This window comes from Garra rufa, chromosome 4, assembly GCF_049309525.1.
Source record: "Garra rufa chromosome 4, GarRuf1.0, whole genome shotgun sequence".
NCBI lineage: Eukaryota > Metazoa > Chordata > Actinopteri > Cypriniformes > Cyprinidae > Garra > Garra rufa.
In genome coordinates, this window is record NC_133364.1 from 3,471,871 (window position 1) to 3,497,178 (window position 25,308).

Below are 25,308 nucleotides of genomic sequence, written 5' to 3' on the forward strand. Positions count from 1 at the left end.
CATCATTACTGCAAAGGTGACCATAATATGACTGCAAGTATGTATGTGAGAGCGTGCTAGCTCTACTGAGAAAGAAATGCATACAGTTGCTCTGTTCCAAAACCAAGTGTCCTGCCTTGTTGTCTACTGTCAACATAGGCAGCTGCCTTCTAAATTTATTCAGGATCATATCTGCCTGTCCCAAACCTTGTGGGCCTTATTCTTTACTCATTTTTACTTAGCCATCTCCTATAGTCCAGGGTCCAAACACATAAAGCTGCAGAAATTCCCTCCAATGAACCTGAACCCATCCTTCCATCATTACTGGTTGTCAGCACCATCAATTGGACCTTGCCGAGAGGGATGCTGCTACATACCTGCCACTCTCCATCTTACCCTCATGGGAGCTTAGTCAACTCCTCCCTACGCACTGGTGACCCCAGAATTACATAGAACCAGAACAACGGTACTGGGAGCCCAGTATGTCCCATAAAGCAGTGATTCTCAATCCTGGTCCTGGGGGACCCCTGCTCTGCACATTTTGCATGTTTCCCTTATTTACCTGATTGAGATCATCAGCTCATGAGGAGAGAGATCCATGAACTGAACTAATCAGCTAATGATCTCAGTCAGGTGTGTTAAATAAGTGAGACATGCAAAATGTGCAGAGCAGGGGTCCCCCAGGACCAAGATTGAGAACCACTGCCATAAAGGATGCCGTTTTGTGCAGGGCTTTTCTAAATGTGTCATCGCTAAGTCACCACACAACCTACTAGCTGGCAACACTGTCTTCACTACATCAACCATGATCACAGCTAGGAATGAATTTTGTCACAGACTTACTATATTTTGGAGGGCATAACTGTCTCCACTTTGCAGTCAACCAGTTTTCCAAAACCTGCCAAACTGTTCTCCTTTAAAAGGTGCCTATTTTATAGAAACGGATTGGAATTATGGGCTTCTGGATGACACAGTATTTGACCATGGACCCCAGTTTGTCTCCAGAGTCTGGTGTGCCGCCTTCTCCCTACTCACAGTGTACCTGAGCCTCGCAGCTGGTTATCACTTACAGACCAATGGGCAGACAAAGAAGATGATCCAGGAAATAGGATGCTTCCTGGGGACATACCAACAAACACAGCAGGTGCAGATACCTTTCCTGGTTCTAGTACACTCCCTCCAACACCATCACCAAACTCACCCCGTTTGAGTGTGTGCTTGTTTCCTTCTTTAGGGAAGCCTTCAGAGTTTCCAGCTGGACCACTGGTTCCTTAAGAGCGAGAGAGTTTGGGATACAGACCAAGTTCACCTTCAGAGGGTAGTACAGGACCAGACTGTACCTAGTCAGATACCACATACTCCCCTAGTCACATACCACATGCTCCCTGCCATCTTCCTTGATTCCTGTCGTTGGAGTCGTCATCTCAAATACTTGGTTCCCTGGGAAAAGTTTGGCTCAGAAGAACAGTCCTGGGTCCCTCAGATGACATCCTTTGATCTTCAGGAAGTTTTCTGTAACTACAGTAAACAACCTGTTTTCCCAGTACATTACCTATTCACCAACGATGATATTACATATACATAAAAGGAGTCAGAAAAGTCAGGCCAACACCCAAAGATCCTCCTCTCCCACCTACCAACCCAAGCGAAAGGTCTGGGTCTCCGTCTGGGACATCTGGCTCAGTCTGTCCAGCTGCAAGTCTGCAAAGTCCTCAATTCATTGGCCCCTTCACCATACTGAAGCTGTTATACCTAGTCACATACCAGTTATATCTCCTTAGCGTATGCTGTCATCTTCCTTGATTCCTGTCGTTGGAGTCGTCATCTCAAATACTTGGTTCCCTGGGAAAAGTTTGGCTCAGATGAACAGTCCTGGGTCCCTCAGATGACATCCTTTGATCTTCAGGAAGTTTTCTGTAACTACAGTAAACAACCTGTTTTCCCAGTACATTACCTATTCACCAACGATGATATTACATATACATAAAAGGAGTCAGAAAAGTCAGGCCAACACCCAAAGATCCTCCTCTCCCACCTACCAACCCAAGCGAAAGGTCTGGGTCTCCGTCTGGGACATCTGGCTCAGTCTGTCCAGCTGCAAGTCTGCAAAGTCCTCAATTCATTGGCCCCTTCACCATACTGAAGCTGTTATACCTAGTCACATACCAGTTATATCTCCTTAGCGTATGCTGTCATCTTCCTTGATTCCTGTCGTTGGAGTCGTCATCTCAGATACTTGATTGCCTGGGAAAAGTTTGGCTCAGATGAACAGTCCTGGGTCCCTCAGATGACATCCTTTGGTCTTCAGCAAGTCTTCTGTAACTTCAGCAAATTACCTGTTTTTCCAGTACATTACCTGTTCACCAGCGATGATATTACATATACATAAAAGGAGTCAGAAAAGTCAGGCCAACAGCCAGAGATCCTCCTCTCCCACCTACCAACCCAAGCGAAAGGTCTGGGTCATCTGGCTCAGTCTGTCCAGCTGCAATCTGCAAAGTCCTCATTTCATTGGCCACTTCACCATACCAAAGCTGTTATACCTGGTCACATACCAGTAATATCTCCCTAGCGTATGCTGTCATCTTCCTTGATTCCTGTCGTTGGAGTCGTCATCTCAAGTACTTGATTGCCTGGGAAAAGTTTGGCTCAGATGAACAGTCCTGGGTCCCTCAGATGACATCCTTTGGTCTTCAGCAAGTCTTCTGTAACTTCAGCAAATTACCTGTTTTTCCAGTACATTACCTGTTCACCAGCGATGATATTACATATACATAAAAGGAGTCAGAAAAGTCAGGCCAACACCCAGAGATCCTCCTCTCCCACCTACCAACCCAAGCGAAAGGTCTGGGTCTTCCTCTGGGACATCTGGCTCAGTCTGTCCAGCTGCAAGTCTGCAAAGTCCTCAATTCATTGGCCCCTTCACCATACTGAAGCTGTTATACCTAGTCACATACCAGTTATATCTCCCTAGCGTATGCTGTCATCTTCCTTGATTCCTGTTGTTGGAGTCGTCATCTCAGATACTTGGTTGCCTGGGAAAAGTTTGGCTCAGATGAACAGTCCTGGGTCCCTCAGATGACATCCTTTGATCTTCAGCAAGTCTTCTGTAACTTCAGCAAATAACCTGTTTTCCCAGTACATTACCTGTTCACCAGCGATGATCTTATATGTAAATAAGAGGAGTCAGAAGAGTCAGGCCAACATACAGAGATCCTCCTCTCCCACCTACCAACCCAAGCGAAAGGTCTGGGTCATCTGGCTCAGTCTGTCCAGCTGCAATCTGCAAAGTCCTCATTTCATTGGCCACTTCACCATACCAAAGCTGTTATACCTGGTCACATACCAGTAATATCTCCCTAGCGTATGCTGTCATCTTCCTTGATTCTTGTCGTTGGAGTCGTCATCTCAAATACTTGATTGCCTGGGAAAAGTTTGGCTCAGATGAACAGTCCTGGGTCCCTCAGATGACATCCTTTGGTCTTCAGCAAGTCTTCTGTAACTTCAGCAAATAACCTGTTTTTCCAGTACATTACCTGTTCACCAGCGATGATATTACATATACATAAAAGGAGTCAGAAAAGTCAGGCCAACACCCAGAGATCCTCCTCTCCCACCTACCAACCCAAGCGAAAGGTCTGGGTCTCCCTCTGGGACATCTGGCTCAGTCTGTCCAGCTGCAATCTGCAAAGTCCTCAATTCATTGGTCCCTTCACCATACCAAAGCTTTTATACCTAGTCACATACCAGTTGTATGTCTCTAACGTATGCTGTCATCTTCCTTGATTCCTGTCGTTGGAGTCGTCATCTCAAATATTTGGTTGCCTGGGAAAAGTTTGGCTCAGATGAACAGTCCTGGGTCCCTCAGATGACATCCTTTGATCTTCAGCAAGTCTTCTGTAACTTAAGCAAACAACCTGTTTTTCCAGTACATTATCTGTTCACCAGCGATGATATTATATGTAAATAAGAAGAGTAAGAAGAGTCAGGCCAACATCCAGAGATCCTTCTCTCCCACCTACCAACCCAACCAAAAAGTCTGGGTCTCCGTCTTTACCATACCTAAGCTGTTTTACCTAGTCTGTCCAGCCGCAGATCTGCAAAGTCCTCAATTCATTGGGCCCTTCAGCACACTGAAACAGTAAATCATAGTCATCACATACTAGTTATATCTCCCCGGCGTATGCTGTCATCATTCTTGATTCCTGTCGTTGGAGTCATCATCTCAAATACTGGGTTCACTGAGAAGAATATGACCCAGAAGAGCAGTCCTGGATCCCTCAGATGATCTGGATCTGGCTCTTCTCTTCAACTTTCATGTAAAACATCCTAACAGCCCGGTTGCAAGAGGCGTTTCAAATACTTGGTTGACTGGGAAGAATAGGGCTCAGAAGAACAGTCCTGGATCCTGCAGATGTCATCCTCAATCTGGCCATTCTCCACAACTTTCACGTAGAACACTCCAACAGCCCAGCTCCAGAACAGGGATAGCCACAACACTGGGGTCTCCAATCCTCAAGAGTGGTCCTTTTTCCAGCAACGCACCTATATCTCCAGCAAATCTCCTGTAACTTCAGCATCTTACCTGTAGCTCCAGCAAATAGGCTTTATGCCGAACGTCACATGACCAACCCCGGAAAACAGGTCTCATTGCTTCCGCTTGTCGGAGAACGTGTTAATAGCCGTAATAAATAATGGCGATATCGACGGACTTTTAAGGTAATCAGTTAAACAAGCCAGCTGTTTATTGTGGACGTTTCATTCGATATTTATATATAAATGTTAGTGAAAAGAATAAAAATTTAAAACTTTTATATATCAATCCACATATGTGATGGACATTGGTTATGATCATTTTTAGTGTCTACTTTGAATGAATCTTGAGTAAATCATGTTCATATTTAAAGAGGGATATGCAAAACGCGTGAACCGGAAGCAACGAGACCTGTTTAGCAGAAAACGGAAGCCTGTTGGGCATGAAGCCTATTACCCGTTTCTCCGGTGCATTAACTGATCTCCAGCGATGTAAATGCCACTTGCCATTGTCTTCCTGTGTTTGTTGCCTTCTTATTGAAAAAAGCTTATATTTAAGTTTAAACGTGTATATGTGTTTTCACTCAGTTAAGTGCAGTCTCTGATATATTGTGCTTGTTTGCTCACCTGTATCCATTCACACTACAAGTAGTCACAACAAAAGGTATTGGCCCCTTTTCTTTAAACAACAGGGGTTATTTTTTGTTATTTCTCATCTCTGACAAGCTGCAATAGAGATTTTATGTAACAACTTGACTCTTGTGTTTTTCATAGTGTTGATTTTTGACAAACTGCATGGAAACCAATGCGAAGCAATTTGACCCCCAACACAACAAGAACATGCAATGTAGTTAGATCATGTGACAACAACACAGCACGCTACAGTGTGACCCATTGTACATATTATTAAAACATATTATACAGCATAATGTTTCACAAACTATTAAAAATGAATGGCAGCACACAGTAAATACTGCACAATATGCAGTAGGCCGCATACTAGTATTACAGTTAGCATAAACAAACACATTGAGTAGGTTCAAACTGGCATACTACCACACAATATATCCAGAATGCAGCGTGTACGTGCACTTTCTGCATGGAATAGCCAGATGGTCTAATTCATTTGCCAAAATGTGGAGCATACTGCCAGAACAGACTGTGTAAAACACTCAGGATGATTTTTTAATTAGATCAAACCATTTTTTTCCCAGTTTTCATTATTGAATAAATGTATATTTGTAATCAATAATACACTCAGCTCATTGCAGTGCATACGGGGAGTTGCTTCTCCATGAAGTCATATGTGGAATTTGGCCAAAAGAAAGTATCCTAATTATGTTTGTAGTGCACCGTATAATGCTCCCTACATATGCAGCTCACTAGAGGCCAGCGAGTGACAGTAGTGCAGATATGCTAATGGCTGTGTAGGTCTGCACCTCTAGTAAGCGAGGTCTGTTCCTGCAGACCTGGTGTTGTAGTATCTGCCCCAGTGTGTGTGATGCCTGCACATTAAAGCAGCCTCTGTTCCAGCCTACAGCCATAACCCACCGTGCACTAATATATATGATAATCACAGCTGCACACAGCAGCGAAGGCTAATATCATTTTCCCTCCCATAAGAGATTTCCTGTCTCGCTTGGCCAGCGTTCCTGCTGTCAGAGTGAGCGCACGCCTCCTGAGGGTCCCGCTATACGCAATTTACACTAACAGCTTTATACAAATCATTCACACTCAGTCCCTCCCCGAGTGCACTTCATATGTACATTACCACATGGGCTGTGTTCCGACTGGCATACTAGCTGGCACATACTTGGTGCAGTATGCATAGTGTGCACAGCATCTGAATTTACTAGAGATTGCCTACTACATTCACCAAAAGTTGCAGTGCAGCAACTGTATGCCACATTGCAGAGCACTCAACCTGACTTTATATTTCCCCACAAATAATTAAAATCACACTATTAATTGCAATTTTTGCACTAGCCTAGTGCACACTTCAGATAAATGTAGCATGTAGCTGCACTAGTGTGAGAGATAGACAGGTCTCAGCTCCGCAGGCAGTCGGGTGCTACACAAACAAACAAGTCAAATGCTGAAAAGCAAACAAACACCACAAGGAAAGCCCTTAAAGCACCATTAATAGCTCATTACGCTGCTCAAATGAAACCCCACTCACGCTATCAGCCTCTCCGAGCATATGAGCTTTTATGAAGCATGCTGCCTGACTGCTTATTCACTGCCGCTTTAGTCTGAGAATTTGATTTTGCAAATCAAGACCTTGCTGCAATACAACTGCACTGACTAAAAACTGTTTCCTGCCAGGACGGTTTGTGGCATACAGATAATTTCCACTGATCTCTGATTTCTGTATTCTCAATCAGAGATATACGGTCATTAGAGGTTGAACAGGCATATAAATAATATATTTATACAAGATAAAAGTTTCAGGACTTCAGGTCAATGACTGAAAACACAGTCATCAAACCATGAAAAGTCATTACTTGAAATTAAATAAATGTTAAGTGAAATAAAAAATAAAAAACTTTAGTTTCATTTCAGCTAGTTGCCAAGGCAACATTTCTAATTTTTATTAAGTTTAAATAATAAAAAGGACAAAGGTAGGCTTTTAAAAAAGTGAAGATTCATAGGCAGAGCAAGTTATTACATTTTGATGAAAAATGATGGGGCCTAGCATTTTGTTCTTTGCATGCTGAACATAAATATTGCCAAATAAAGACCAGGACAGTGCAATGAAACAGTAAATAGTGAATTTTGAGTTCTTGTGGACTTTCAACACCACCCTTTAACACTGCCTGATTCCCAGAAGCCTATGAGTCTTGTTGTCCTGGTTTATTTGCGATTCCTAATGAGGATGTATTAGTGGGCTTATTTTGGCAACAGCTTTGAGAAATGACTTTATTTGCTGGACAGCTGCCAGTCCTCTTCTCAAACATTAGCGCTTGCTTTCTGTCTCTGCCTCAGTCGCATCTCAGGGGCGCAAAAATCGCTGCACGCTAATACTGGCATTAGAAAACCAGCGTGCTAGCTTTGTAATGCATCATCACTCTCAGTAGCTGATATAAAAGCAACACCTTTAAAGGCTCTGTTACAGCATGTCCTAATTAGGTGTGATGATAAAGGAAAAAAGTGATAAATCTGATCCCTTCCACATTAATTTTTGGTGACTAGTTTTCTATTCCTGGAAGCACGTGGGGGGAAATCCACCCAAAGTGAAATCTCACTGCTTTAAAATCATGCTTGAGCCAATAAGATTTGTTTGCACAGTCAAAACTCGCTGCCACAATGTTATGGTATTCTGAATGGTTGCCAGAGAATTGCTACGCAGTTGCTAAAGTGTTCTGAGTAGTTGTCACTGGGTGTTTTGGATGGTTGCCAGAGCAGCGCTTCAGTTTTGTTCAGGTGTTCAGGTGGTCGCTAGATGGTTGCTTACCTCCAGTCAATGATATTCTGTTCAATAGATTTGGCCCGGGTCCCTCCTTCAATGTAATTGGGATATTTTGCACCCAGGTAAAAATCTGTTTGACCACTTAGTAAAGTAGTGATTTAACATAAATGAGTTAACATAACACATACTTTGGATATTCTAATGATGCCTGACTAAGAAAACACCACTAAATGTATCCAAACTGGCTGTGATCTTGTTGCTTTGTACTGCATTTGTGCATTTGATCGACTTGTGATGGTTAGCACATGTGTCATACTCACCATGTTTAAGCATCCCCACATGTTCCCCATACCTCAGATCTCAGATGGATGGATGGTGGCGGAGGGATCCAGACAGGCTCCGGGCTGCACAGTACTCACTGGCTCAAACACATAGCAATATTTTAAAGCCATTACTCCTCCACACTTTCGCTGGGAGGAGAGAAAATGAAAACCAATCACCCTTGAGCACATTACAGACTTCAGTCAGCTCAGCCTCTCTTGTGTCCTCTTTATCTAACCAATAAATCTCTCTCGCTGCAGCACAATACTGTCATTCACACACAACACTGTCCTCATGTCAAGAGTTTATACAGAGTAATGTAATACTAAACCTCTCTCTGGACGTAAAACGGCAGCCACTGAATTCACAATCATACACAACATCAAAATAAAGGGAATATTCTGGGTTCAAGTCAACATGGAATAAAAACCAATCCGATAAACTTTCTTAAAACATGTTCCTGTGAACGATTCAAGTGAACGATTTGCATGTTTGACTTCAAATCCTGATTGATAAAATCAAGTCCTGTCCCATTTTCCCTTTAAATATCCTGTTTCGCTCACTTATGGAGTTAAAAGGGTTAAAAACACGGTTTCTTTTTGGTAGTCTAACAGTTTATCTACTATAAATTATGAATCGTTTGTGGCTTGGGAAGCTACACTTTCTGAGCCAACACTTGTAACGTGTCATAATTATACAATCAAAATACTGTGATAGTTGCATATCTCAAATGTTTATTTGCGCACTTGCCTGCCAGGCTTCTATTATAAGTGCATTTATGTCAATGTGTTTCCTCGTCGGTTTATTCGCACAGAGGGATCGTTGTCTACAGTACAAAATGCTGTACACAGACATATTCCTTCAAGACTAGGAAGAGGTGAAGGAAACAACAGAGCTCAGTGGCATCACCCTCTCACCCGGTTTCTGCTCTTCTGCCAACTGGGACGCTGGAAATTATGCAAATGAGCGGATGTGCAAATGTGAGGTATTTAATATACAGTATGCATAATTGATGAGGGCAGAGGAGGAGAGAGAGGATAATTGAGGTGCGGTTTGTGAATAGCTGAGAACTTCTTTATTTGGCATTTGATGAACAAAAAGATTTTCAAGGCTGATTTTCATACACCGCGAATACAGAGAGAGACACGCACGCATTAGAGGGACACCGGGAGCCGCGCGCAGAGCAAAAGCAGGCTATTAATTCATTACGGCTGACTCATTACTGACCTGCCCGCTTCCATTTGCGCTCCGCTATGTCAGACACGGGCCTGGTGGTAAAGGTTAAGCCACTCGAAATGTGATCTGTCCTGTAAGAGTGTGTTTGAGGAGGATGGGCGAGATGAGCTGGATAAGGTGTCAGGTTAATAGTGGATCAAGTGTGCCGTGTTATGACTGCTGCAGGTCATGCATACAATGATCAGCTCAAAACTCCATTCCAGGGATTAACTGTCATCAGGCCGGCCTGATCCCAGAACCCTCATCCGGGTTTTCTGAGGACACTGGCGATGGTCTGCGCGAGGCTTACTTTAAACAAAAGCATTTGTGAGTTACGATGCAAGCGTCAGAGCTGCTGTACACTTACACACAGTGGGAAAAACGTGGGGAGAGAAGTAGAAATTAAGGTTACGAGTGAGCCACTTACAATAAAAGCAAATTAGGCCAATTTCTGGAGGATTTTAAACCAGAGTTTACGACTATATAAATACTTCAAGCTGTTGGATCATCATTTTTACCAACGTTTTAGGGTTTTTAAGGCACTGCAATGGAAACCAAGTTAAATAAAACTGTATATAAGAAAAGGGTCAGAAAATGATTTTTATAAAAGGATGTGAACACATACATATTACGTACATCTTGGCACTACAGTCTTAAAAATAAAGGTGCTTCCAGATGCCATAGAAGAATTTTTTTTGTCTAAATGGTTCCATGAAGAACCTATTTCACAAAAGGATCTTTGTGGCGAAAGAAGGTTCTTCTGATTATAAAAAGGTAAGAAAGTGATGGTTCTTTAAAGAACCTTTGAGTGAATGGTTCTCCTATGGCATTGCTGTGAATAACTTTTTAAAGCACCTTTATTTTTAAGAGTGTATACTACTGAAACAGTGAGTTTTGTGATGTTCATGGATTGGCCCCATTCACTTCCATTTCAAATGCCGTACTGTAATTCAATTTTTTGAAAAGGGGTGGAAAAGAGAAAATAAATTTTGTACTAATCAACCTTTTTCTGTTGATTGAGCCTAACTTGTATGTGAACCCAGAATACTCCCTTAAGGCAGCCTCGTGCCACCTCCAAATTCTGTGTAAAGACAAAATGCCACAAAAAAAAAAAAAAAAAAGGTTTGCAATAAAAAAAATGTCACAAAATGTCAAAAAATGTCACAATAAAATAATGACAGATCATTTCTCAAGTATATCTGAGTGAATTATCAAAGAAAAAAAAACAAGTAGGGCAGGGCATTGGTTATTGGATGAAGGCAGATCTGAATGTGAGATTGCAGTCGATTGTAAGACAGTGGCGAGTTTTAAATGGACTAAATGACTGTAGAAGTCCGGCTTACGTAACCAGAGAGAAGTCTGACGTTATAACCGGAAGACTGAGTAATGATGTTTTGATTAGGAATTATAAGATCAAAAGTTTTTTAAATTAAATATACGTATAGATGGTTCGTTCACAATAACATCAATAGCGTGCATTTAGAAAATAGATGAATGGCCAGACTTTAAGGAGAGATTAAAAAGTGTAAAGGTATTAATGTTCAGTGTAAAGACAGCTTAAGTTACTTCCAATTAAGTGTGAGCTAAATGAATTGGCATTATTTATAAATGTTGGCATGAGCTCACAATGCAATGGCAAGAGTTTTCTTTACCTTTCCAGTGTCCTCTGAAATCTCATTTGGCACTGGACCCATTCAGCTTTAATGTGACGCCGCATCACATATTTATGCTGTAAGAAGAGAGAAAATGAGAAACACAGAGAAAGAGAGAAAGAGAATAAGAGGTCAGTGAAAATAATGAAGAGGAACAACTCCAAAAAGCAACTGCTTTATCTCCTTTCTGCTCTTTCTCTTTTCCCATTTTCTCTATCGCTCCCGATCTTAATGAGTACCACGATCGTCCATCCTACAGCGGCACACGGGCCGTACGTCACCACTCGACGAGGACGGGAGGGAGACGGGACACGGAAAACACAACTCAGCAACAATGACTAGACGAATCCACAAACACACACTTACTCTCGGCTCTATGCGGCTCTTTCTCAAGGGCACCGTTAAAAGAAACTCACTGCGTTTCTATCCTTCTTCTGACCTGATGCTGTGCAGCATAACTGGTGCTTTTGTGCAGCCGTCTGTTCTCTGGGAAGAAAGAAACACAGCATGAAAACACCCTCGGGAAAGGAAAATCACAAATGAGTTCTCTTTAACATCTCAGTGTATTCTCCAGGACAGAGATTTATACTTAAGCGGCCTGTTTCTCGGATGTTGCATAAGAAAAACACCCTCATAATCTCACGCATGTCTTTGCTGTTTAAGAAATCGAGACATTTAATGTAGAAAAAAACTGTTTCTTCCTCTCTTTCAACGTCTGACTCATGCGGTGTGATGTTGGTGCATGTGTGTGTATATATGCCGTCTAGACAGCAATGGTCTGCGGTGCATCTCAAACACAGATTTGTATTTTCGACGTGTTCGGAGTCAGCTCACAACACCACACCTCTGACCTTCTCAAACATAGAAGCAGAAGCCGAATATTCATCATCAGTGTCTGACAGCCAGATATACAGCAGCAGCCGCAACATACGTTATAGTCAGAGCAATAGTTAAAGCGTCAACATATTTATAGTAAAGTCAGATTTATTTGTATAGCGCTTTTCTTCATCATTTCAAAGCAGCTTTACAAAAAGTCATACTGTTATGTCTATAATGCCTTTGTGATTTACCATAGAGAAAGTGCTGGGCGATATATATCACATTTATCAGTTCAGCAGTAAACTGGGCACATCTGAGCATTTCAGAGATTTAAATATTTAAATACTGGTTGTTTTGTTCTATTGAGCAATTTAAATGTTGGTTGGTTTCGTTCTAATAATAGTTTTAAATATTGGTTGTTTGACATTCAAATGTTGGTCCGTTTTGTTCTATAAAGAGATCTACATATTTGCCAGTTTTGTTCCATCAAGATAACACGGGCCGCTTCTGCTTTTGTGTGCTTAAACACTGGTTACAGTAATAGGAGTGATAATTAACATTGTCGATGCGTTCATAGAAGTACCTAATGAGTTGGTAAAGTTATAGGTGGTGGGTGTAATATATATTAATGGAGTAGAACAAGAAGAAACAGGGCTATTTAAGCAGATTGTGTTTCCCATTTCAGATTGGACTCTCTATCACAGGTCGTGGGCAGTCGGAGACGATTAGACCCTGTGGACACAAATACACATGCGCTCGGGTCTGTGGACCTCATTGCCATGCATTATGTGGAGCCAGGCAGCAGCAGAAGCGAAACCCACTACTAACCAGCATGCTGTCAGGCTGTAATGGCTCAAACTAGAGCATTACCCCTCGAGACAAACACACACATAACCGCCGTAACACCCCACACACTCCTGATGTGATGTGCTTTTACATATGTCGCAGTGTTGAGATTATGACAATAGGCCAGATCTACATGATCAAATGAGTTACTCACCTTCACGGCAAAATGGATCTTATCCAGGCCATTATCCAGGAAGATGCTGGGAAAAATGGCATCTAACCTCATCAAATGACCTATCAAAAGCCTGTAACCATATAGAGAGGGTGGAAAATGGGTATGAAAAACTATATTGGCTCAAAAAAACATTTTAAGTGGACCTCAGGGGAAAAATTAAATAGAGTGCAACATTCGGGTCCGGAAGTAAAGACATTTTCTCCACAGGGAAATTGATTTATAGCTATAAACCTTTATAGACAGACCTGTTGTGAGTTCTAAGGTCATTAATCGATGGTATATGTTTTTCTGGAAGACATATGCATTATTTCCACTTATTTTTAAAATAATCATGTTTGTGAAAAATGACACTACCCATAATGCTATACAGAAAAGTACACCAATCGGATTGTCTCAGTGAGCAAATAATGCCCAAAAAGCTCCCATAAATTGTAATATTTCACATTAGCAGTTCTTTATATATAGTTTTTTAATGGATATAATTAACAATTTTAATTAGTAGTTTTTATATTATTTCTCCATTTTAAATTTGATTATGTCATACACAATGCATAATGGGATTGTCGTTCTCTCCCTCATTAAAGCTGTTGTCAGATTTTTAAACACTTATGCATCAAATCAAAGTTTGTAATGCTTTGATTCACCGTGTAGCTGGTTGGTTTGGTTCATATTGTACAAGTCTTTAAGGAAGACTTTTTTTTAAATATCCCTATGGGAAAAATGAATACTTCCGGAACTAAGAGTGCTAAAAAATTGGACGGGCACTAAGGCACTCAATAGCAAACTTTAAATCAGGACTGACTAACAGCTAAAATGATTTGGTCTAATGAAAGAAGCTGTAACAAAAAGCATATGTGCATGTGTGCTAATATTGCATCAGATGTCCTGAGCCGATATCCAGACCGCCAGATGTTTCCGTGTGTCCATAATGGGTTGTTTCAGGGGCAGTGCCAGCGTCCGCACAGCCCCACTGAGCACCATCTTCATCTGCCAACACTCACAGCTGAGGCCCCACGCCACAATCCAGCGCTGAGTTAACCTGTTCAAGAAACCGTAACACACACATGCACGCAACGTATGGAGCAAAACTCAATCGCCACACGTATATGAATGCCACAGCCTGAGCATTTGCGTACTTACTCAGCAGGACTGATACTCTCGGGTCAAACTTGACGGCTTCAGGTGTCAGAATGAAACGTTCGGGAGCCACTCACTCCAGTAAACGTCTTCCAGGGTGATTCAGAGACGTTAAGTGTGTTTGTCAGTGCGCTGTCATACACTAAAAGTCCAGAGTGACAGCAGCAGATGGAAGACGTCGCAAACACTACTGCTGCCTGTCAAACGCAATCAGGCATCTGTATCAGGGCACAAACACTCACTGCTGACTATAAACACTTGCATATTCACTTAATATTACCAAATGTTTCCAAAAAGCTTGTGTGGAATCTGTTGTTAGTCTGTTTTCATAGGTTTGAGTTCAAAGAGCCTCTCCTCAGTTTGTCATTAACCTTTCAGCCTGACCTACACACCTGCTACACACACCTGCTGTGAATTCACTTCATCTAACCGTGTCCATCTGTGTCAGATATCTGTAACTGGGTGGAAACGTCGCTCACACACCTAGAGAAAAGAAAAAACACAAAAGATCATATTAATAGCTTAGTTTTGCAAGACAAAGAAACAAACTTTAACTCCACAAAGTGCCTTGATCAATAAAATGTCAACCAAAAAAACCTAAAACACCCCTCTTTCTCTCTCTATCCACACCGCTGTCAGCTGCACAGGAAAGACAATCTCTGCACCAGAAGAACTACATCATTAAAATCGCATTGAGGAGCCATTCATCCATTTAGACTGAAATCTCATGCCACTATCTAATCAGAGACCGCTGCAGGACCGCCGCAGTCAATACAGCAGAGACAAGACACTGGTCCTGTACTCACTGATGCTGTGTGTGTGTCAGTCAACATCACTGTAAATTACTGGATGCTAATGGTCTGATTACACTGACCATAACAACATAATCCAGACCGAAGCCACAGGGGGTCCTGCTAGAGACAGCAATGAGCTGAGTCTGAGATGAAACCAAATTTAGGAAAGCGAACATCATATAAACTATAAACAATATTTTCAATCATCTTGAACTGAGATGCAGATACACAGATAAAAAGTCTCAATTATTTTTTATTCCATGGTGGGAACACTCTATCATAGTTACTTGCCATTTCTTTGTATTTATGAAAATTACTATCAATTTCTGAGTGAAAGTAGTTTCAAATTAATTTTTTTAGTTGTGATTAAGATTAGATGAACATGCTCTGACTAAAATCATAACAAAGGGCTCATAACAATTATATGATTGGCTCAGACTCATGAGCAATACGATCAGCAGTGTTTTTTTTTTTTTTTTGTGTGGCTCCCATCCAGAGAGCATTAATCCAGACAAACACTAGAGCTGATCTATTATACAGGTCAAGATGGCCGTTGTGCTTTGACTGTTTATGTAAATATATGCATCTGTGGTCAGACGCTGAGATTTATCACAGCGGCTGCACTGCAGACACAAGCCTCTCTCCAAATAGGAGGAAAACAGTAAGCAAAGCACAGAAAAGGGGAAAGAGAAAGGGGGTAAAAGTTGGAGATCAGTCCTCAGTGCGTCCCATAGGGCAAAGGCAATTTTCAGCTCTAGTGAGCCAATTCCACAAGGACTGAAGTCCGAAAGGCTGACAAAACTTATTCATAACGCCAAACTCCTCCATTCTGTCATTCAACATAAGGCTCCAGCCGGCTCAAATTTGGACCAGAGATCAGAGAACTCCATTAGTAAGCAGCGGTGGGATATGAATGCGGTATCGGGCAGAATAATTCTGAGCGGAAATTAGGGCAGTTTGTCATTATAAAACAAACAGCCGGCCTCTGAAGAACCGAATATATGGACGCTTAATGACTCGAATGCATTCCATTACACCTGATTAGTCAAGCAGGTCCGAGCTTTTATGACTCCAAAAGCTGAATATCACACATACGGTGAACGAAACGAGCCCTGAAAACACAGCCTGAAGAGGGGAGAGCTCAAAAGTAGATAAAAGGCAGAAGAAAGGATTTCTACTAAAATAGCCCTTCCAAAACATGCTGAGTTCTACACAGCAAAAATGTGTAGGATTTACTTTGAAATATTTTTCACTCCGTATTTGTTTCTGTATTTATAATTTCATGCCATATCAACACTAAAGGCTATAATTATGGCAAATTCAATAATAATAATAATATTTAGGTAACAATACTTCACTATATTGTACACAGCAATTTAACAATACTATTTTTACAAACATAAATATAATAAACAATAATATTAAAAATACATATAAATATTGTTTTAATTAGAGGTTTACTGAAATAAAAAAATTAAAGTAGAAACTTTCTTAAAAATGTCCATTAAAGTACTTGATGAGTAAAAATGTTTCATAGTATAATTTAAAGCCTAATTTTCAGTCAGAAATTGCTAGTCAAATTTACAAATAATTACAAAGAAATGGCAAAAATTTTGAAAAAGAAAGACTGAAATAATATTTTCTTACCGACATTTTTTTTCCCGTAAGAGTGGGCACAGCCATTTGTAAATTTTATGGGTCTGGCTTCTGGCCTCTTCTGCGTCCAGCTATTTTTAGCTGTACAAAACAACTTGTTTTGCTGCTTGATATTGCAAATTGGTGTCTATTACCATATTATTTAATGTATTATCTTAATTATGAGCACACTGGTTTGTAGTGCAAACAGTTTTACTATTTACTGCACGTTGTTATTCTTCTCGTTATTTCCCTATAGCGGATAATTAACCGGAAGTCTCACCCATAGGCTTACTTGCGCATTTAAAAAAAAAAGGTGAATAAAACATACTCCAATAATGTTTTCATTACAACTACAAAAGATCATTTTTTACAGTGTAGATGCAAAAGGTACCTGACATGAAAGGGTTTTTCGGACTAATCTGAAGCAGCATCGTAGGTCCTTCATGGATAGGATGATCCTAGAATGCACTCCAACAAGCTCTGTAAAATATGGCAGACAAAGTGAGAGAAATGTCGATTAAAATTTGTCATTTCATAATGAAAGATCAATAAAAAATAATTAAATTCAATTATAAATGCATTTGTGTGTGCTGTGTATTTTTATGAGTTTAAATTAAAAAAAGATAAACAGCTAAGCACTTTACAGCATTACATAAGTGTTTTTTGCTGTTAATCAATAACTTAACAAAGGTCTCTACTGGAGTCGATTGAGAGTCAATTGACTTGTGTGCGTCATGTTAGGAGTTATTTATATGATGCACACACATTTGCTGCCTACAGTACACACAGTGTCCCTAATCTTCTGTTCTAATTAGGATGCACTAGAAGGCAGCTGACTATATAGACAGCAAGGCTTTGGAACGGTGCCATTGTGTACACATAACTGTGCTTGTCTGAATGCACTGGAGTGCAGATAGCCTGTAGCGGGCAGTGATGTGTCGTGTTGCGGTTACTGACTCCTCCCCGCAGACACAGCGGTCTCCGTCTGCATTGTTGCTGTTCGCCTCTTCTAAAAACACAGATTGCTGGACACGAGCGTTTTTATAGGGATTAGTTTGGCTTAGTGCCGTGGCTAACGCCATGATTAGGGCTTTCTGGCACTGGAGATAAGTGAATTCTCTCTGGTTATTCAGGGGGAAAAGCAGCAAATAAGGCAGCGTTTTAATGGAGAAAAACAGAGTGAACTGTCGCTCCGTAAGACTGATAACCTCTTCCCTCTAATCACCATTACCGGACTCGTATCTATTCACATTCACACAGAGAGAGAGAGAGAGAGAGAGAGAGAGAGAGGGAGAGAGACAGACAAGCATTAGGTTAATTTTGCCCCCAGGCGCTCATATGGGAACCGTTCCTTTGCTCTAATCCTGATTTTTAATACAAAGAGGGAAGGCACAACTGAGCCAGAAGCGGGAGATTAAACTGACAGTCCCAATTTGTCGTTTTTCCTTATATCTTCAGTCTGAAGGATCAAACAGCTGTAAAGTTACAGAACCAGCTCTGAATTCATACAACCTGTTGTGTGCAGTCATCCATGATTCACAAATGTCAGCGGGTTCTATTTTTAGGACCATTAAGATTTTTTGCCCTCTGACATTATTTTCACGACAACTGAAAGGTTCTCAAGGTTTCTGCAGGTTTTATGAAAGTAAATTTCCCAGAAATCACATTTACTGTACCTTCAGATCACACTGATGTTCTTCCACAGTATTTTTATCAGTGTAAATGTCTACAGATTCTTAAGATACATTTACTTGCAAACTGACATAAGAAGTCTTGTTTGTGAGAAATTGATCAAAATGAAGGGAGTTTATGATTGAAACTAATTTTCATACCCCAGTTGATAGATATTTGTTCCTGTTTCCCAAAAAAACAAGACTCCATACCTTCATATTGCATCTTGATTTAAGTGTTTGGATATTTGCATAAGAAACCAGACAAAAATACTGAGGAAGAGTATTGCAGTGGATGCAACATTTACTGCTATGACTATGAATTTACGACTTTCTGTTCCAATTTAAAGCCTTTTTAAGAATTAAGACTTTTTAAAACCTGCACCTCCCTGAAAAATGAAGAAAACGTCTTTCATTATATATGATACAAAAAAATCTTACTGGCCATACATTTTCTTGACACAAAATATATTTCTAATACTTTTTCTTTTGAGTTTGGGCTGAAATGGAACCTGGACATCTTATATGAGATCCAGCATTTAGTTCACCTACACAGAACTCTTTTAATCGGTTCTGCTGCTGAAAAGAGCCCAGAAACAAAATACGCCAAGCTGAAAACATATGATGTAACATTTAATCTCAAAAGAGCCATGCAAGTCAACTCAAGAACCTTATACAGCCACAAATGCTTCTTGACATAAAGCAGGACTGAAGTGAACGCGCGGCGCGCGCGCGCCAGTGTAATTGAATGCTGGAGTTGGATCAGACAGCGCGCGTGCTGTTGACTTTAAAGCAGAAGTTGAAAGTCACGAACGCTTTCAAGTTCGAGCAGTGCTTAAAATTTCCCTTTCACTTATTTCATCCGTTTCATTATTCACATTAGTTGAAATGATACCCTTCACATTTTAATTGGCGTGATGTTGGAATCGGCACTCTAGATATTTCGATGCTTTACGAGTGTGTGATCATGGAAAATGTCCAAAAACACTCGGTTCAATGTTTATTTACATGAAGCCAACGATACTGAATCACATTAAACTACTTAGTTAAAGTATTCCGCTGTTTCCATGGAGACTAACCAGGTTAACTCATGTTTCCTTGACATACACAGTATGATAAAAATATTCGTTTCTTCGCTTCAAACTGTGATGTTGTGGTAAAATTTGGACGGACACTGTGTGAAATACACAGCTGGAACATATTAAAACACACTTACTGAAATAATTTCCGCGGAACAGGAAAATATGCAGCTTTTTCAGGGAGTAACGTTATCCATGAAGCGTTTCGAGTTCACCTCAGGTAAACGCTGTCTTCAAATACTCTGAATCATCTCACAACTTCGACCGGCAGATGTTCTAATGATGTTTATGCGTTATTTTGGTGGTTATTCGGTTATTTATGATTTTACAAATCAGAAATATCACCTTATAAACGTACTGTGAGGTAAACTCTACTCCGCGTTCGCCTCGCGCTTCCCACCGATTTTCTTGTCAGCTGCGCGCCATTATTTTGAGCGCGAAAAAATACTGTATTTTAACTTTTAAATTTTTGTTTTTACATAAAAAAACTATTATTGAAATAAAACTAGCGTAGAAACAGTACGTGTCATCAAATTAAATAAATTAATATTTAAAATGATTAATTATGAAGATTTCCAGGCTGCTTTTTTTAACTATTCCAAAACGTAAAAAAGTGATTGATGGTTTTATGAATATGTGTCCATGGTAATTATCTTACTGAATCATTCAAAAAATGTGACCCTGAACCACAAAAAAAGTAGGCCATATTTGTTGCATAAGCCAAAAATACATTGTATGGGTCAAAATTTTTCTTTTATGCCAAAAATCATTAGGATAATTAAGATCATGTTCCATGAAAATATTTTGTAAAAATACCATAAATATATCAAAACCTAATGTTTTATTAGTAATATGCTAACTTTAAAGGCGATTTTCTCAATATTTTGATTTTTTTTGCACCCTCAGATCCCTGATTTTCAAACAGTTGTATCTCGACCAAATATTGTCCTATCCTAACAAGCCATACATCAATAGAAAGCTTATTTATTCAGACAAAAAAGACCCTTATGACTGGTTTTGAGGTCCAGAGTGACAAATATCAAAGTACTATTATCTTTTAATACAATAATTTTACCATGGTACTGTCACAGTATCATTATTTTTTAAATGTTAATTACATAAAGTAGACTGTTTGTCTTGTTTGGTTTGGCGTATACTGTTGTCTCATGTAAAAGTTTTAAGAATCATTCATAATTCTTAATCTGCAACATACTAAATCTTATCTCTCTTATCTCTCTCCCATGTAGGTGTCAGAAGTCATTCGTCCTGCCCATAGTGAACTGACCAGCTGTAGTGTGGACGCAATGGATACAATAAACTTCACCTTCTGGAATGCCTCTGAGGGCAACGAGACCCTGGAGACGGTGGACGAGAGCCCGTATAAGACAGTGGAGGTGGTGTTCATTGTACTGGTGGCCGGCTCGCTTAGTCTGGTGACTGTTATCGGGAACATCTTGGTCATGCTCTCCATCAAAGTAAACAGGAGCCTGCAGACTGTCAACAACTACTTCCTGTTCAGCCTAGCCTGTGCTGACCTCATCATTGGCCTTTGCTCTATGAACTTGTACACGGTCTACATTGTGATTGGATACTGGCCACTAGGCCCAGTTGTGTGCGACTTGTGGTTGGCACTGGACTACGTAGTCAGCAACGCTTCCGTCATGAACCTGCTGATCATCAGCTTCGATCGCTACTTCTGTGTCACCAAGCCGCTCTCTTACCCGGTGAAGAGGACGACCAAGATGGCAGGCATGATGATTGCGGCAGCATGGGTTTTGTCCTTCATCCTCTGGGCTCCAGCTATCCTGTTCTGGCAGTTTATCGTTGGGGGACGCACGGTGCCAGAGAAGGAGTGCTACATTCAGTTCTTCTCCAACGCCGCGGTCACTTTCGGCACGGCCATAGCTGCTTTCTACCTGCCCGTCATCATCATGATGGTGCTGTACTGGCAGATATCCCGCGCCAGCAAGAGCCGCGTCAAGAAGGACAACCGCAAGCCGTCGGGCGGAAACCTCGACGTAGCCTCGTCCAATCAGATCCGTGAAAACACGGCCAGCAAACCCACCAACAACAACCTAACAGCTGAAGAAACAGATCGAGGACAGACCCATCTAACAGATGATGCCGCCAACCAACACGATGCCAAACTCCAAAACGGCAAAGCGCCATCTACGGCGAGCGGAGAAGCAGAGGCAGAAGATGGAGGACGAGGAAACTGTCTTCCCCCGGAGGAGAAAGAAAGTTCCAACGACTCCACCTCTGGCAGCGGCGCCGTAACCAATCAAAAGGACGAGGCGGCGCCATCCAACGCCAACGACAACCAGGCTCCCACGCGGCACCGCGCCAAAGCTGGAGGCTCCAAACTGACGTGCATCAAGATCATCACCAAATCGCCAAAGGGCGACTGCTACGCATCTTCGAACGCGACGGTGGAGATCGTCCCAGCGACCGAGAGGCAGAACCACGTGGCGAGGAAGATTGTCAAGATGACCAAGCAGCCACCCAAAAAGAAAAAAGCTCCAGCCTCTCGGGAAAAGAAGGTGACGCGCACCATCATGGCCATCCTGGTGGCGTTCGTGGCTACTTGGACGCCTTACAACGTGATGGTCCTCATCAACACCTTCTGCTCCAGCTGCATTCCCAACACCGTGTGGACCATCGGATACTGGCTCTGCTACATCAACAGCACGATCAACCCCGCTTGCTACGCCCTCTGCAACATCACCTTCAAAAAGACCTTCAAACAGCTGCTGCTCTGCCAGTACAAGAACATACGCTCCACCCGATGAGCAGCGACGTATAGTGTGTGTGTGCATGCGTTATTATTTTACATGTGCGTTCTGGTGACAAAAGGTATATGTGTGGATGTGTTTGTATGTGCGGAAAGACAGGAAAACGGGATCCATCAACACTAGTCATACTCAAACGTTTTAAGAATCCACTGTAACTTGGACATTTCACCATGTTTAAGTCACAGATTACTCTTGAAGTAAGTGTAATAGGTGTGTCTGGGCAGTGTGATTGCATTTGTTGTTTTTATATACATATATATATATATACATAGATAGATAATCTGTTGTAGCACTTTACACACACATAGAGGTGATGCATGTCACAAAAGATGGAAAAGAAGTGCTCAAATATTTGATTTTTAAACAAAAATGTTAAAAGTACACAAAAAAACCCTATACGAGCATATAGATGGTCAGATTAGAGTCTGTACTATTCAATAATACACAAATAAGGGGACAACAGGGCTGACTGAAGATCCAAACCAAACGCGTTTGAGCTTCAGTATAAAATCACACCTGTATATACGTGTATATAATCATGTACTGTATCCGTGTAGTGTGTGTGTGTGTGTGTGTGTGTGTGTGTGTGTGTGTGTGGTTGCATGCTGGATGACGGAGCGTAAGTTTGTAGCTAAAGTCATCATGAAATCTGTTCACTTCTGTAACCAGAGTGAAATTCATCCATTTTATTTAGATTGCAAAGACAATTGTAATACGGTGCACCAAATAAGACCAGAAACATGCATTAAGGAAGTAAACAGTTTCATATTGACTTTAAAGCTTTATTAACTGCAAGCATCTACGATGACAGTTTGACAGGTAGCTGGTTGCAGGGTTTGTGTGTTTGTCGCATGTGTGTGTGTGTGTGTGCTCTCCGAGAGCAATAAGAGGGTTGAAGAGGCTCTCCGGTGTGCCCGTATGTTAAAGTGGATGAGTTTTGAGTGCTCGGGGTCTCCAGGGATGCAAATCTAAACCTTTTAAAGTGAACAGACGCGCAGGATGAAGAGGCTCTCACAGGCACGCAGCCATTAGCATCCACCTCACCTCTGCTTTGCATTTACACAAAACAGTTCACTCACGCTTGGGTGAAAATAGGAAAATACCAGCTATGTGAGCACTAATTCAGCAGATACTCCAAAAGCAGCTTGTGAAACTGAAAAAATCCTTATCGAAAGGCCAAAACGCTTGCTCTCGCCTCATTGTAAATGACATTCGGCATGCCTTGCACATGCACGTCCAGATGACCTGATCTGCTCTCTGGGTTCATGATCCGCCTGCAGGCGACGTGTTTGAAAGTGCGTCTGTGTGTGTGTGTGTGTGTGTGTTTGATCACCCCGGCAAGGGGTTTAATATAACTCACAGGTTCTTGCCTTGTGAATTTAAAGGGCTAAAGTACATAAGCTTCCTCATCTCATTATGAGACGCTAAGTCGACATTAGTTGTTTTTTGATTCATTAAAATAGATTAACAGAATCCCCGCTCAGAGCAGAGGATCATGGGAAATGTCAGTCAATCGATGACAGAGCAGCAGCTCATAAATTTGACAGTGATGCATGCTGAGGGAATAGAGCTGGTGTGCGGTAGATGAGCTCGATCGCACTGACTTTGCACCGGAAACTGCGGCGGCAATGTTAATTCATGTAATTAATGAAGTTTCACTTAAAATACCATAGCTACTGTTGTAAAAACACAGTGAAGTAAACTGAATCGCATGCAAACATTCTCATTTTCCTTTGGGAATCACAATCTGTGGGATATTGGAAAACTCTGGTTACCATGGTAAATTTTTTGTAGGAGGTCGCAGAGGTTTCTACTGCAATATATATGAACATCAATCATCTGATTCACACATAGACACATTCATTCTCATCCCATCTGTTATGTCCATATCTCATGACATATTTAAAGTTTGACAATAATCCGTTTCCAAATAACGCACGTTTACTTTTAGCACAGCCTCTCTTTCATATATACAGTTTTATCCATACATATGCATGATCATGCATAATGATGTTTTGTTGTTCTTCTGCAGATTATAACACCACAGATACATTGTTTGATTTTGTCTTGGCTACTGTAGTTTATGTCCTTGCACTGACAAGGTTATAAAATACAGAGGAATTATATTTCAAGTAAACAATTTACTCAACTTAAAGTATTCAGCCTAAAAAAAGGCATCCACATTTGATAATTTTATAGTTGTTTGACACTTGAATGCAGTCATTTACAGACTGTTTGTCAGACACGTTCACACTCAGTAAACATTCAGCTTGAGAAGATTACGTTGTGCTGACTGATGAGACGTCTCTTCGTTTTACAAGGAAATGCATTTTAAATGGGTTTAAAGTCACTATGAAATCAAAATGGAAAGTGTGTTTTTATGGAATATTGCAGCAGGGTTATTATCATTAACTAAAATTAAAACAATAAAAAAAAATTCTGTTCTTTAAAACAAAATAAACATTGACTGAAATAAAAACCTTAGTTCAGCTAGTTGCAGGATTTCTCATTTTGATTTAGTTCAACTTGGTGTACTAAAATAAATAAAACTAAATTAAGACTAATATATACTTTTTTTATTAATATAAACTATATAAAATATAGATATATTACACACAATAAAATAACTAAAACTTTATCTAAAATCAAAGTAAAAAATATACTTTAAAATATTAACAAAATGCAATTTTTCTCATTCAACAACCTGTTTGACACAGATATATGACAAAAGACTTCTGTTTAGTGATTAAATGATTAAATTTACAGGAGAGCAATCTAAATAACTTGTTAACACATTTAGATGGATAAGAATATGTAATACATATGCAAAGTACATATTTCACAAGTCATCATGATGACCAGAATATGTGTTGGGAAAACATTTAAGTCATGGTGACCTGTAAAATAAGCACTCTGTATTTTGAAAATCCAACCAAAATGGTAAAAAAGTAAGATTTTGCTTTGAAAAATGTAATTGACTTGTGTGTACAAGTACAAATTCCCAAAATAAAATGTGCTAACTAAGTATAGTATTGAAGTACAGTTACCCTAGTACTTTACATCATGAAGAGTAGTGTGTTTGTGTGTTTGTGTGTGTGTGTGTGTGTGTGTGTGTGCTGGAGGTCAGAGGTCGTGAGAGATGTGTGCCGGTACCGTGTGTTAATAGTTGTGAGCGGGGCAGATAGCGCAGGTGTCAGTGAGCATTCGGAGCGTCCCGTCCTGCGACCCCGGCCATAAATGGGGCGGCAC

The 25,308-nt window shown here is 40.7% G+C and overlaps 1 protein-coding gene across 1 annotated transcript in view; it reads left to right on the forward strand.

The window, feature by feature from the left end:
* Nucleotides 1-24,329, forward strand: part of chrm2a (cholinergic receptor, muscarinic 2a) — a 78,548-nt gene extending 54,219 nt beyond the window's left edge. Inside the window, exon 2 of the mRNA XM_073838219.1 lies at nt 20,515-24,329. Coding sequence (XP_073694320.1) covers nt 20,572-22,056 — 1,485 coding nt within the window. The 5' untranslated portion in view covers nt 20,515-20,571 and the 3' untranslated portion in view covers nt 22,057-24,329. The remainder of the gene's footprint in view (nt 1-20,514) is intronic.
* The last annotated feature ends 979 nt before the right edge of the window (nt 24,330-25,308 follow it).